Raw genomic sequence first — 14,606 nt, forward strand, 5'->3', positions numbered from 1 at the left:
CCTTCGATCACCAGTTTGCTCACACCGCATTGCTGCACATGTAATTTGATATGGCCATCAAATATCCACTCTGCCTAATGGTCACATCCCAGCTGATGAGGCTTCCCCACTAGTTGATCGCCTTTCAGCTCCGCCATTAAGCAGCACACAGGCTCTGCGCGTGGACCACGATTGGCTGGAAGGCTGAAGGGTCAGTACTCGGCGCTTCTGTACTGCCCCACGCAGCTACAGAAGCGTGCAGCCATACAACATACACAACAGGTGTCACTGGAGGCGATTGGTTCGTCTCCTACTTTCAACTTTCGCGGGCTCGGATCTTGTATTTTCAGCATTGAAAGACATCATTGGCTTTTTGCCAGAAATGTAAGAGTCATCACCTATTATACCCCGGAGGTATCTCCAGCTATCTTCTGATGAGGCATCCACGCGGACATCAATGTTTCAATATGAAATATATCAGCCTCTTGTCATATTGTGTGTAAACATTTAACAGCTCAAATGTTATGAGTCTATCTAACAAGGTATAGGAACATCCAGCGGGTTAATAGTGAGTGGTAGGTCGTCATTCCATTAAATTGCGTAGTGCGGGGAATCCCGCCGGGAACTGTCGGGAACTGCCGCAACCGCCTGAGGCTGGTCCCGTCTGCGAGGGCTGCATAGCGCAAATAATGTAGCTACTAAAAGCTGTGTAACTTTACAACGCCTTATACGTCAAGAGAATATAACATTCCGATTCTAAGAGTGAACGCAAACGCGAAAAAGTATGGAGGGGTGATTGAGGCAAATATGATGCAGTTCGTTCACCAGCTCAGGCGGCGACGCTGTCAAATCATCCCTCGCTGTGGGATTTCACTAGTAGGTTCTCAACTAATTATCGCGTACGTCATTACTCCGTATACGTTTTACATTCTAGGATATCTTCTAACCTTAGCACACCAATCATATCCTCCAGGGCTCCTTCAATGCATCCAAGATACATACAGTAGATCTGATCACAAAGAATTTTGAAATACAGCAATCCAATGACGAGAGCTCACGCAATGAATGGACCCCACAAGTGCAGTCTATGAAGATCCATACCTTGTGAGAAATCTCGGTGCTTATAGTACCTACCTTAGGTACCTCGACCTAAAAGGTTCGGCAGCCAGCCGCTTGAAATACTACCCGTTCCCTCCTATTATAACTACTCGCCCAACCCTACACTACTAGGCGTGGTACATTCTGGCACATTACAGTCACCCTCTTTCCCCTTTGTCATGAAGTTTTTGTCGTTATTGTCGGCAACTACCCCCGTGGTCTTTGCGGCCGCCACAGGGCCTGCAGCTCAGATTCCCCTCCAGGGCATTGAAGAACCCACCATCAATGCAACTAGGGTTATTGGAAACATACGGGGGTTTAAATGCCCCCAGGTCAATAATGAAGGCGGCGGGACTTTTCATGCCGACCGAGTTAGAGAGAGAGTGGCCCAAGCCACAGAGGCGGCGTTCAGCCGCCTCCCCGGTGAAATGTGTCCTTCTAACGCTCGAGGTTTGTGGACAAAATCCAGACCAGATTCTAAAAGGTGCCTACTTGATTATCTGACAGCTGCATAGGAGTGGGCTACCCCAAGAGATTTGGAAACTACGAGAGATTTGTATCGTTCCCAGATTGCGTGAATCATATACTCTGCGAGTATCCTCTGAGATTAACAAATTATACTGGACCTCCACAAACCCCGGGCACCGCTCGCATTGTTCTCTCATTCGTGGGACCAGGTATAAGGTAAGCAATTTTCACCTGCTTATGTGACTATCAGAGTCTAGCGTCCCATTGGGACCCATGCTAACTTCGTTGTGGTTGCAGACCTGGTCAGGACGTGAGGTAAGTCACGCATCTCCGTCTATCTCTACAGTTTCCCCTATGTTGTACATTTGTGCTAATCTTGCTACCATGCAGGTTTTGCGGGGCGATGGGCCACACCACGCCTACCAGGGGGCCAAACAAGGGGAAGGATATGTTTAGTCATTGTGATCCTTACTAGAACCAAATTATCGAATGAGAGTGCTAGGGTTAGTAGGTAGTTTATTACAGTAAAGTGCTTCAAGTTCAATTTGTAAGTACAGGTACGAGCCTGCTCTTATTAGATGTGTTCCTTCCAAAATATCCCATAAGAAATTCTGTGCTGTTGCGTCTGCGACTGAAACTCTAAAAACGAACTGATGCCTCGGTGGTCAATCGATAAATTAGCCATGGTACTCATTCTGACTAGCCGGAACCTCCATCCTTGGCTCAGGATATTGAGAACCATATAGATCTGCTTACTATTCAAATGAGAGAAAATAGATAAAATGAACATATTTCATAGAAAGACCCTTATGTCGCGCAGCCTAGTAACACTAGAGAAAGTCAATAGAGTCGCAAGTATACGTATCGCAAATGAGAGAATCACGGGCATCACTATTCACTCGAGCACTCTAGTTAATCTTGACAGCGCCCTTTTTCCAGCCGAGAACACCAACATTGCATTTTTCAGCCTTCGTCAATTCACTCCAAGCCTTCTTTTTAGTCCATTGCCCCTCATCTTTGCCGATGCTTTCGTTATAGTCCTTCAGCACAAAACGATTACTCTCGAGGAACTTTTTGACTGCAAGCCCGATATTACCCATCTCATTCCCTTCAAGTTCTTCACCCAAGATAACCCAGATTCTTTCCAATTCATCTTGATCGTTCTTTGGAGGGGTTGAAGGCGACTCTATACGATCCGCGATACTGGCATCGATGAGTCTAATGAACTCAATCATATTGACAATGGTCTCTTGCTGAAAATAAAGATTTTTGTAAGTAAACTCAGTCTTCTCAAAGGGTCCGACATATTTTCTCAGGCCGCTGACGAAACTTACATCCATGACGCGCCACAGTTGATGATTTTTAACAGTGGGACCCCATTGCGGCGGGCTTTCATATTAAATTAGCACAAGAAGCTCAGAGGAAATAATGATAGGAGTAGCGGAGACAGGGCGACATACTTGGAACATAATATTGTGTCGCCACCTCTCGCGTGCCATGCGAGTCGCAGATTCTGTCGTAGTTGTTGCTCCAATGTCTGCACGTTACCAGCTTCTGCTGTACCACCACTAATTCCTGCGCTCAGATACGGACTCGAAAGACTAAATCCGGCAGCAGTTTTCACATGGTCCTTGGTAGCTTCTAAGCTAGTCTTCTCTTTCTCAGTAAGGCTGCGGGTGCTGTGAAGCTCACCCCCTAGAGTGAGTGTAGCCGCAAAAACATTTCCTGGAAGCACAAATGAGCCACCTCTCCCATTTAAACAAGAAAAATAAGCCCTTAACGTACCGTAGTTGCGAATGAATTTTTCTGCTTGTTCTGAATTGGCGATCGATTGAGCTTCGCTAATACATTCCTGGGTAAGGGCCAGAGAAGTGTGATCAAGCTCTATCACAACCCGAGGAAACTAGTGGAGCAGTGAGAATTATCCCAAGGAGAAGAGAGGAGAATGCCAACCTTGTAGGCGACATGTAAGTGTTGAATTTTCGAGGATTCGACCGCCTTTGAAGCGTGCGAATGCTCTTCGTCGGATGCTGCGGAGACCGAGCCCGAAGTTCCTAGCTTTTCAGGGCCATCTATTTCCCTAAGTATACCGGGTAGTTAGAAAAGAGCAGCTCTCCGTGATTAGATTAAAATATTTTTCATATACTCTGACGGTGAAATGCTTACCCCATAGCCTTGATAATAGTTGCGCTGAACCCCTGCTTGGCTAAGCTATTCTGAAATGCTTGTCTGGTCTCTGTGATCTCAACCTCCGCATCATCAGAGACATAGAATGGTGGGATCGAGGGTAAAGGCTTCTGCAAGGGAGCTTGTCAGTCATGGGAAGGAAATGGAGGGAAGTGAGCTCCACTGTTGAGTTATCTGCATCGAGAGAGGCAATCTTAAAGGCTACAATGCGTGAGAAGGATACTGAAATGGGATGAGGCCGCATTTAACATACGGGCGTGTTGAGACATACCTCTTCTACGAGCCTTTCGCATGGTCTTCTTCGCTGCATCATACCAATACCCATGTAAGACGCGGTTGTTGGACATGACTCGATCCCATTGCTGCTCAGTCAAGTCTGCAGGCTCATCCCCTTTAACCGAGCTAAAACAAAAATTGACAGTAGGCATCTCTATCTCAGAGAATCAAATTTTGATGAAAGCTTACGTACCTTGTAGAGGTAGCAAAATCCATTGACTCTGCCCATAATCCCCCTAGAGCCTTCGAAAGCGCTTCAACATCTTCAATCTGAGCACCTTTTTCGGCGTTCATCCGCTCAAGCAAGTCCTTCACTTCCCTTTGTATTTCTTCATTGGTCTTGGCAGGCGTTTTTTTGGTGCGCTTCTCACCGCTTGGAAGAGCCTTCACAGTGACAACCGTGATTTTGCCGTCTGCTGGTAGCTCTGTATCGCTTTTTTTCAACATTTCCTGTACACACGTATTAGTATATTGTATTCATTTACCACGTGTTCAATTTAAAGGGCACTCATCCCTGGCCTGAAAGCGCCATGTAATACGCAAGGGTGGTCGCATCGTCTACGCAACTTTTACCATCGGCGGTGAATTTGAGCTTCTTGGAACTGTTGGATTTTGGGAATTGTGAGCATGTTCCTTAGCAGAATACCCGCCACGATTGGGGCTCAAAAGTCATACATTCCTGCATGACTCCGAATATCGGATAGCTTAATTTTCTCAGGGTCTCCGCTTTCGATATTCGTCCCTGGAAAAGATGGGAGGGATTCTGTTCCGGAGTTGCTTTCAACAGTGATCTGGAATTTTGGCCAATGCTTGCCAGTCTTCGGGTCGGCAGACATGATGTATCGACACTCTGGAAAATTTGAGAGACTTCGTATTCTAGTTAGACAGAGGGAATGATACTTTAGATGTATTTATATAACAAATTTGATGTGGGGCGAAGCAGATCGCAGAATCCACAGGCAGAAATATTTACTTGTGGACGGTAAGCTGGGAAAGAAGGACCTCCTGCTCCGTATTGATAGGTAGACTACATTGGTCGACCGCTGATCGCGATCGCGAATAAGCGATTTTAGTCTCTGAAGGATTTCCGGCAAGATGACGTGTCCATACTCGGCATAGATGGATGCGAACCAGTAAAGAACATCGTAGAGAACTTTACTCCCTAGTACATATATATTCATGCATGCGTTTTCCACAGGATGCAAACCTGATTGCTGACAAGGTGTCATGTATCATCCCCCCCCCCCCCCCCCCCCCCCCCCCGGCTCATGACGTGAAGCGGGTTCAAATAGCAGGTAGAACATCGTGAAGCCACCCACAGGAGCTCTTTAATATTCGAGGATCTGAGCATATATGCACTTTTACCATCAGGGATACACTAAGCCTTTGGTTAATTCCAATCGTATTGAACAGCAGGAAATGGCCGTTATTGATATCCTCCTGGAGTAGAATGGTGACCTCACAGATAATGTAGGTGTTCATGGCTGGCTGAAGAAATCCACTACTGTTTCTGGTGACGCGTAGCGCATATTTATCAGATGGACAACTCACGCCGATCACAACTTGCATCCTGCTTGCCTTGTTTCGGAAAAGGAACTCTCTGCTCAATTCTTAGGGCCCATTTTTGCCCCACTAATCCCCCACACGACCTCAAAACGCGGGATCCACAATTCAGCTTGTTTTAAGAAAGTCGTCTCCCACCAAGAAGATTATTTAGCTTCTCAGCATTCGGACTGGAAAAGCACCAGAGCAGAATTTCTTTGTCTGATCACTTTCTCGGAGATACATTCTCTCCTTTCGCTTCGAACTAGTCCATTTTCATCATGGTGGCAGTACAGGATGAATGGAATCCAGCTCACCAGGATCAACTCGACTTTAAAATCCTGTTCCAAAAAGCGCTGGTAGACGGTCCAGGAGAGTTTGTGAAGGAGTCTTCCAATGGAAGTTCGGCGTTCATTCTGAAAGAATCAGGGTTTCACGGTAAATCGAGAGCCATTAAATCATCTAGCTAAGAAACTAGTTGACTTGGAATGTACAGACCTGCAGGCGTATGTCATCAGCGGAAGTGAATTTTCCAGATCCGACTTCGACTTCGGGAGGCGTTATCCCAAGAGCGCAGCCCAGGTACTAGAAGCTGTGGACCATGGAATCTATGAGGTATGGCCACCCTCTATCAATCCAGATGGAAGCGAAGATGTTAAGTCGATTAGTTCACACAAAGCAGTGTCATTTCCATGGCTAGAAATTGTCACGACTTCAAGACTGACGGTCTCAACCAGCTTGGTACGTCTTGTGTGAAAAACCGGTCGCACTATTTATCCTGATCTTTTTGCGTAGTAACCTCGGCAAATGGCACAATTTCCTTTGCGGACGACGCTTTGGATCAGCTAAAATATAATGGGCAGTCAAGTCTTCTAGCCCAGTTCAAAATTCTCTTGGATGAGAAATACCTTGAAGGGCCAAAGGACACGGCCTTTACGGATGCCCAAACTATGGCAAATCTGGCAATCGACCAAATGATAAACACTGCTGCGGACACAGGGAAAGATATTGGAAGCGTACTAAATGTACTCAGCAATGTGAGTATAAGATATCATCTTCAAATATCGAAGAGGAACCGGTGTTGTGACAATCATATTTTACTCACATCCCCACTTCAAGTTTATGATGAGGACAGATGAGGATAAGAAGAACCTCCAAATACTTCGAAAGCAGTTCTGTGACGGGCCCATCGATCGTGATACGAACGAAAGATTGAGGGACGGCCATGGAAAGCTAGTCCAACCTTTCACCAAGCTGATGGATGCCGAGGTACTCAGACTGCAGGAGGAGATTGAACAGGAGATCAAAAGAATGAAATATGAAAGTGATGTGATGGTATGTCATGTGCTGGTGCTATTATGATTGTGTTTGAACCCATCTTTTGACCCCATCTCAAACAATATAGGACAAAACTACGGGCACCTTCTTCCTTGGAGCAGAAGGCGACCTTTTCGGAGTCATCAACGATCTATATACTTACGATCTAGCGAAAAAAAAATATGATGAGATGATGGCACTAGAGACGAAGCACAAACAAGAGAAGGTGGAACTTAGACGACTTATCACAGTCGTGAGGGTATTGCTTCTTCAGATTGACCTCTTGGTACCTCAAATGGTGAAGGCGCTAGAGGCCATGGAGTACCTGCACAGTTTGTTCAACTCTCAAGAACTCAACTTTCGTCGCTTGAAGACAAAGTTGAATGCTTTGAACGCGGGCGTTAAGACCAATGAGTATAACCCGCGACGAATGTGGATCAACGGTAATCTTAAATATGCAGTCAACAAGTTTGAGGAGGTATGTCCAGCAAAGCATCTTGTCCAATCAAGTGAATTATTGCTCCAAGCTAACCTCGTACACAGATCAAGAAGACGGCTTCAGAATTTCAACAAAGTGCCAAGCTTGTAGTGGTCAAGGATGCGTAGAGCATCTAATTAGTGAGAGAGGAATCTTATCTCAATGAAGTAAACTATTACTTTTTGTGAGAGATTAGAAAAAAAAACGTTGAACGCACAATAAATCTAAGGAAGTTAGCCCCTTGATATTAACTACCCACATCAAAGGCGGCTACAGAGACCTACGCCAGGTCCTGTACTTAGCAAAGGTCACCGTCCACGGGTAACTACATATGTAGTCAGTTAGTTAGCCATTTTGATTATATAATTTTGTCTATATCGAGAAGTGCTTAAGTCGACTATAATAAACTACACCCAATATCTATATTTTACTTATATAACAATATCTTTATTACTTCGTATATAAAAATAATAGGATAGTATATGTTGGCCGGAATTACCCTTATTCCATACATTCTTTTGTAATTCACTTCTTACATATAGGAACCACCTAGTTATCTTATTTAGACCACGCACTTGCCGGACTCGATTTGTTAGCAATACAGGGGTTAAATAGCGAGCGCTTTACACTCTTTGAAATATACACTTATTTTACTTTTTGCTCTAGTACTGCGTATAGTAGGCACTAGTATTAAGTTATCTTTAGTCTACCTTCATTTGATAGTTATAAGCCCGGTTAGCTGTAGATGATTCCCAATACAACTCTCTCCCTTCTAATCCCCGAGTCTACCCGTGTAGTCTCAACAATTGTCTTAGCTGTCAAACCATCAGAAAGAACTTGCCATATATACAAGATCGGATCTCCCAGAGTATCCTCTCGCCTTTCAATAATATTGTAATAGTAACAATGCGAAAACACACCCAAAGAGTATAAATTGAAGAAAAGAGAGGAGTGTCTAAATTGCTATGGCTTCAGCCAGTTCCTATCTAACAATAACCCAATTCTTGATGATGCAAAATGCCAGAGAGAAGCACAAGAGAAACATGTCCAAATATTAAACGTCAGACGCCTATATATAGTATTAATATACAAGAAGAAAATATTGTGCAAGCGCCAATCAAGAGTGTATCGTTTATCCATCTATCCAAAGACCTTGAGGAAACCCCAGAGCCCAACTCCACTCAGCACGGGGATCGTCAGGTTATCATCCCAGCCCCACATATCAATGAACTCGCTACCGGCGGCAACAACGCCCGAGACGACGCTCATAACTCCCAGAGCCAAGGGACCAGTAATGACCGCCGAGGTGCTAGGCTCCCATCCCAGCAGGCCACGAATGCAGTTCGGGAGCAAATTCAAGCGGCCGGTGAACATAAAGGAATTTTCTGGGTCGGTGGGGAAAGTGCCGATGTAAGGCACAAACCAGCCCCAGAAAGCAGCGGCGGTGACAACACCCATGAGCCAGGCAGCCATAGTTCCAGCCAAGCTCTTTCCGGGGCGCAAACGGGGGGTATAGCGGCCGTACAAGCGACCGAATGTCGAGGCGGCAGTGTCACACCAGCTAAGGAGTAGCACGCTCATAACACCGACATCCTTGGGGAAGAAACGGAGGGAGATGTACGCTCCGAGGAGGTACCAAATCACGCCATTATACCCGGTGACCTCTGTTTCCCGCATGAGGGCACCCATACACCGAATATATACCTTGTTGACCTTCTCGAAGCGGTGGCGGATCAGGTCCGTTGCTGCGATCGGCACTAGTGCGGTAAAGAGCACCGGTGTAATCTGGAGAGTTTGGACGCCTCGGCTATATAATGACAAAGTCAAAAATCCAATTGACACGTGCAAAAGCTTGCGGGGGATTTCATGGCGGTGAATGAAGCTGCGGTAGCGTGCGTGGAGGGGGATCAGTCCGAGAGGAGATGGTGATCTGGATATATCGCGTAGGGCATCGGGAATGCTCAACGGGGATAGATGATCCTTCGAGGCAGAACCGTTTGCTGAGCGCGGCGGCGAGGCGGGTATCATGGGGTTTGATCGGCGGTTGCGCCGGGCCGAGGGTGTCGTGGGGGATCTGGAGGTTCGGGCTGAGCCAGAAGTTTCGGCTGAATCCTCTGGCTGGCGCTGGCGGCGCGCTGCAGACCGCGTTACCGGTGCGTAATATCCATCGGGTGTCTCGGACACGTCCGATATAGAGGGGGTCGGTGATATCACGCGAGGTGTTTCCGGTACGGGATTTGGTGAGGACATGTCGGGGCCCTCGATTTAAAAGAAGAAAATGATGCGGCTTGGACAACACCAGAGGATAGCCGCGTACAGATATCTGAGTTGTCGCAAGCGAATAAGCCACGGAATATCAATGGGCTTGGAACAAAGCAATGAGCACGTGATGGTGCCTGAATGTGAATTATGGGCGAATAAGCTGAAGACACAAGATAGGAGCCCGGTGCATGATGTGAACACCAAGCACGTGTTATCTTGTTATATTAAAATAAAAGTAAATTAAAGAAAGCCAGGCTGAGTTGACGGAAAAAGAAGAGCGCCTCGGTTTCCGACCACAGCCGCAGTCACGTGCGCGGTATCTAATCGATAACGGATATTTTTTTTTCATTGCGATGGTGACTCGTGAAGCAATTTGACGACTCCGTGTCAGTTGGAATTAATAAATGCCTCCCAAGTCATCTTCAAGAGCGTGGGATGCTCTCACGCCCCCGCTGTCAGAATGGACCCTCGACGCTGTGGCCGCAATGGGCTTCACACGCATGACTCCAGTTCAGGCCTCGGCCATTCCTCTGTTTATGCAACATAAAGATGTGGTGGTGGAAGCTGTCACTGGAAGCGGAAAGACACTGTCGTTCTTGATTCCAATTGTGGAAAAGCTTCTTCGCCTTGATCAGCCTCTCAAGAAGCATCACGTTGGAGCCATTGTCATTGCTCCGACAAGGTGGGTAATGCGCAAATCCAGGTCGGCGGAGTACATTTCTAATATTGATTTATCAGAGAATTGGCCGTGCAAATTCACCAAGTCCTTATCTCACTTTTGGAGTTCCACCCAGCATCGGCCGCAGCCATCAAGCCCGCCGAAGAGGGCGTTCCTCGTCCGAAAACCTCTTCCTCAACATTGAGGGTCGTCCCACAACTTCTCCTGGGCGGCGGGACATCCCCGGCAGAAGACCTAAAGCTATTCCTCAAAAATTCGCCAAATGTATTGGTTTCTACACCCGGAAGATTGTTGGAGCTGCTTTCGTCCCCTCACGTTCACTGCCCTCAGGCATCTTTTGAAATGCTTGTCCTGGACGAGGCCGATAGACTTCTAGATCTTGGATTTAAGGATGACTTGCAGAAGATCTTGGGCCGTCTACCTAAGCAGCGACGGACAGGATTGTTTAGTGCCAGTATCAGTGAGGCTGTTGATCAGATCGTCCGGCTTGGTCTACGAAACCCCGTCAAAATTGCTGTCAAGGTCAGAGGAGGAGCTGGCGTCGAAGAAAAGCGCACTCCAGCAAGGTATGTCTTTTGGTCTGGTTTCCAAATCCAAAAAGACGAAGCTAACCGCTGAACAGTCTGCAAATGACCTACATGACAACACCCCCGCTTCACAAATATGCCATTCTGAAGCACATCCTTTCCACAGTCCAACCCACACCTCAAAAGACCATTTTCTTCGTATCGACATGCTCCAGCGTCGACTACCTCGCCACAATACTACCTATAATCCTAGGAGACGAGTTCATCCTGGTCCCACTACACGGGAAACACCAAGCCAACGTCCGCCAAAAGAACTTCAACCGCTTCACCACCTCCACAACCCCCTCCATCCTCCTCACCACCGATGTCGCAGCTCGCGGTCTAGATATCCCCTCTGTTGACCTAGTGGTCCAAATCGACCCACCCTCCGATCCCAAAACCTTCATCCACAGATGTGGTCGTGCCGGTCGTGCCGGTCGTCGAGGCCTCAGCATCGTACTCATCCACCCCGGCCGCGAGGAGGACTACGTATCATTCCTGGAAATCCGCAAAACCCCCGTCGCACCATACAGCCTACCCGAGTTCACCGACGAACAGGCCATGGCCTCGATAGACAAAGTCCGCAAAGCCGTGTTGAAAGACCGCGCGATGCACGACAAGGGCCAGAAGGCATTCGTCAGCTGGCTACGCAGCTACAGCAAGCACCAAGCGAGCAGTATCTTCCGAGTTGCAGATCTAGACTGGGAGGCCCTCGGTAAGGCATGGGGGCTCCTCAAGCTGCCGAAGATGCCTGAAGCGCGCTCCTTCGAAGGAGATCGGACATTAGGCATTAAACTTGAATGGTCTAACTACGCATACAAGGACAAGCAGCAAGAAAAACGCCGCAAAGAGGCTATGGAGGAGGCTGCTAATGGACAAGGTGCTGAGCAATCTAACAAGCGCCGTGCTACGGAGAGTGTGGCTTGGAGTCAGAAGGCCGAAGAACGGGATAAGAAGTTCAAGAAGAAGGAGTTCAACAAGGCGCGGAAGGAGAAGGAGAGATGGGAGAAATTGCCAGAGGAGGAGAAGCAGAAGGCTCTTGAAACCCAGCGTATGTTGGAAGAGATTCGTGCCAAGAACGAGCAGCAGCGGTTGTTGAACTTGGCTGCCAAGGCGGAGGAAGAAAAGGGCGGTGAGTTCAAGGGCTTTGACTAGGTCAAAAACAGTATAGATGTTTAATTCGATACCATATTTCGTTCTCTGCTACTTGTCTACCTCCTCTTTACAACAAATGACCTTCTTTGTATGCCAAGCATTTGACTAGGGCCATGGGGAAAAGTCAACAGAATGAATATAATCATGGTCATCGAAAACAAGACGTGTTGATATAGAGCAAACACTTGCTAGTTTAAATGAAGCCACATGGGGCCTAATACACATACACAAAGTCTTCGTTCTTCAGGTCAGTCATGTCCTGCAAACCGTTGTCTTCTTCCACCGACACCTTTTGATCTCGAATGTCCTCTAGCTCCATCACCTTAGTCTCTTTCAGTTGTTCCTTGCCCAGCATAGACATATCAGCCATGGGACCTACTTTCCCAAGTTCCACGCGTCGCTTCTCGTGTTTCTTGTTCAGGTACATGAGATAGAAAGGAGTGAGGCTACCAAAGTTAGTCAATTAAAATTACAGTCAAGTCAGAGCATACTACATACCCAGCGATGGTTCCAACAGTGACAAACATAGCAAGATTGGCTATAAGTCCCGTTCGATATAAGGGTGCCTCTTCCGTAGAGTAAAGAAGCGGTCCAATAACATTGCCAGCGCACATGCCGATGAAAACTATACCAGAGGTACACTTCTTCTTAGTGTCACCTGCGGTATTCTGTGCTTGCCAGGCATATATCAGTGGGGTAATGGATGCCATTGTAGAGACCTAGAAGAAGATTAGTTGTCGATCTTATACCCTATATCACTATATCATTAGGAGCATACCAAATAGTAGCCGAAGAGTAGAACTCCCTTATTGTGTCGTGGTACAGTGAGCATCATGATAGCTCCAGCGCTAGGCAGTACACTGGCCCCTGCTATAACGAGACCCTTACGTTGAGTCCATGTGGCTAGCCATCCAGTGATTAAGATAGCCAGAATTTGAATCACTCCAAAGGGAATATTGAATAAGATTGTTTGGAAGCTGTCAAATCCGAATGATTTGACAATCAAGGAACCGAAGCTCGAGATCCCTCCGCTTGCAATACTATTACCAATTTCGTCAGTTGAAATTCGTCGCCTGAATTAGACAACGACTGAATACTTACGAGATAGTTATAATCGAGAAGAACCAGCACCAAGTCTTGAGGTCAAGAAGAACCTCTCGAGCATGATCCCATCGCCATTCCTGGTTGGAAATACCCATCTGGTTGGCACGCAGTCTCTCCGTGGCAATGAGTCTCTCTCGCTCACTTAAGCACTTGGCTTCCATCGGGGAATCAGGCATTAACCAAAAAACAAGAAAAGAGTAAGCCACTGTCAGGAGCCCACAGAACATGAAGATCGTCTGGTACCGATATAAAGTCCTGCTGTGGATATGTCCAAGGCCGTAGGTGAGAAGACTACCAATGATAGAGGTCAGGCCATTCATTGCATTCCAGTAGCTAACACGCAAAGTTTGTTCGCTTCGACGCCACCACATCTGGGTGATAGCAACACAACAGGGTGCAATGCAGGACTCGAATGATCCAAGGACGAAGCGCAATCCGAGGAGCGAGGGGAAATCAGTGCAAGCCGCCATAATTGCAAGTGATGATCCCCAGAGGAAGATGGCGCTGGCGAGGACTTTTCCGGTGGGGAGTTTTACCAAAATCAGGGCCACGAGGGGCTGCATTACCAATTGTGCGAGGTAGAGAATGGACCCAAGCCAGGAATATTGTAGGCCGACTAGATTAGCGTCTTCTTGCAGGCCGAAAATGGAGACATAACTAGAATGGCAGAGTATTATGAGTATTCAGAAAGCGTTAGGTCCACGAAAGATGTAGTATTATGATAATTACCTCAAGGAACTTTTGTCAAGCTGTTGGAAGAAATACGCCCACAAAACAAGGACGAGCACTCGCTTGTCGATACGACGGAGGACAGCTTTCTCCTCTTCGTAGGTAAACGCAGTCTCAGTTGCATGACTAGTTAGAAACTCAACTGCCTTTGAACGTGTAGCTCGTTCAGGGCGCTGCTCTTGCTCCTGAACTATTGAGATTTCATCATTCACTTGAGCAGTCATGGCGGCGAATATAACAAGGGGTTGAAGGGTAATCGAAATCCAACTTGCTTAACTTCCCCTTGCAAGGAATGCAAAGCCTCTTATCTTTCTTCTTTCGGTCAAATGGTCAGTCATCGCTAACCCTAATAGAAAGAGCTAATGTCGGAAAAGGCATAATGAATCATAACAGACTTTATTCCCATAGCCTGATAGGAGTGTGGCATTGACTAAAACAGTTTTTGCACCTATCAAGGGAAGCTAACGCATTAACTAGAACAAATACGAACAAACAAGTCCAACTCCTTACTGGGAAGCTTGGCTGATATTGCGGGGAAGTGTACAGGCAATGCCCATCGCTACTAATTGACCCGAAGGCTACACTTCCTTACTTCCCCGCATTCTGAGGCCAATTTAGCCTATAGTTTGGTCGCATGTAGGCCTGTTTCCCTTTCCCCATTGGCTATACAATACAACTACATATCACCGCTACTACAAGGTACTTTAACGGGTATCGAAGTATCATCATGACAAGATCACTTCAAATGTGTATTCCAAAAAATAAT

General features: G+C 46.8%; 5 protein-coding genes across 5 annotated transcripts; 2 read left to right on the top strand and 3 right to left on the bottom strand.

The window, feature by feature from the left end:
* Positions 1-2,453: 2,453 nt before the first annotated feature.
* Positions 2,454-4,455, bottom strand: PGRI_053880 (uncharacterized protein; the record flags this gene model as incomplete). Its single annotated transcript, XM_040793101.1, has 7 exons — positions 2,454-2,934; positions 3,006-3,270; positions 3,331-3,448; positions 3,499-3,625; positions 3,712-3,853; positions 4,004-4,134; positions 4,202-4,455. 7 exons carry the CDS (start codon positions 4,453-4,455, stop codon positions 2,454-2,456), a joined length of 1,518 nt encoding a protein of 505 aa, XP_040645068.1.
* A 1,376-nt stretch (positions 4,456-5,831) lies between these two features.
* On the top strand, positions 5,832-7,473 carry PGRI_053890 (uncharacterized protein; the record flags this gene model as incomplete). The annotated part of the gene is made up of 7 exons (XM_040793102.1): positions 5,832-5,988; positions 6,047-6,165; positions 6,219-6,291; positions 6,346-6,587; positions 6,670-6,885; positions 6,956-7,345; positions 7,411-7,473. 7 exons carry the CDS (start codon positions 5,832-5,834, stop codon positions 7,471-7,473), a joined length of 1,260 nt encoding a protein of 419 aa, XP_040645069.1.
* Positions 7,474-8,485: 1,012 nt separating this feature from the next.
* Positions 8,486-9,595, bottom strand: PGRI_053900 (diacylglycerol/polyprenol kinase family protein; the record flags this gene model as incomplete). Its single annotated transcript, XM_040793103.1, has 1 exon — positions 8,486-9,595. The coding sequence occupies one exon, from the start codon at positions 9,593-9,595 to the stop codon at positions 8,486-8,488; it is 1,110 nt and encodes a 369-aa protein (XP_040645070.1).
* A 416-nt stretch (positions 9,596-10,011) lies between these two features.
* On the top strand, positions 10,012-12,007 carry spb4 (ATP-dependent RNA helicase SPB4; the record flags this gene model as incomplete). The annotated part of the gene is made up of 3 exons (XM_040793104.1): positions 10,012-10,289; positions 10,346-10,852; positions 10,909-12,007. The coding sequence occupies 3 exons, from the start codon at positions 10,012-10,014 to the stop codon at positions 12,005-12,007; spliced, it is 1,884 nt and encodes a 627-aa protein (XP_040645071.1).
* Positions 12,008-12,221: 214 nt separating this feature from the next.
* PGRI_053920 (uncharacterized protein) lies at positions 12,222-14,064 on the bottom strand (the record flags this gene model as incomplete). Its single annotated transcript, XM_040793105.1, has 5 exons — positions 12,222-12,453; positions 12,506-12,726; positions 12,786-13,047; positions 13,109-13,768; positions 13,841-14,064. 5 exons carry the CDS (start codon positions 14,062-14,064, stop codon positions 12,222-12,224), a joined length of 1,599 nt encoding a protein of 532 aa, XP_040645072.1.
* Positions 14,065-14,606: the final 542 nt, after the last annotated feature.

This window comes from Penicillium griseofulvum (genome assembly GCF_001561935.1).
Source record: "Penicillium griseofulvum strain PG3 chromosome Unknown contig_84, whole genome shotgun sequence".
Classification (NCBI taxonomy): Eukaryota; Fungi; Ascomycota; class Eurotiomycetes; order Eurotiales; family Aspergillaceae; genus Penicillium; species Penicillium griseofulvum.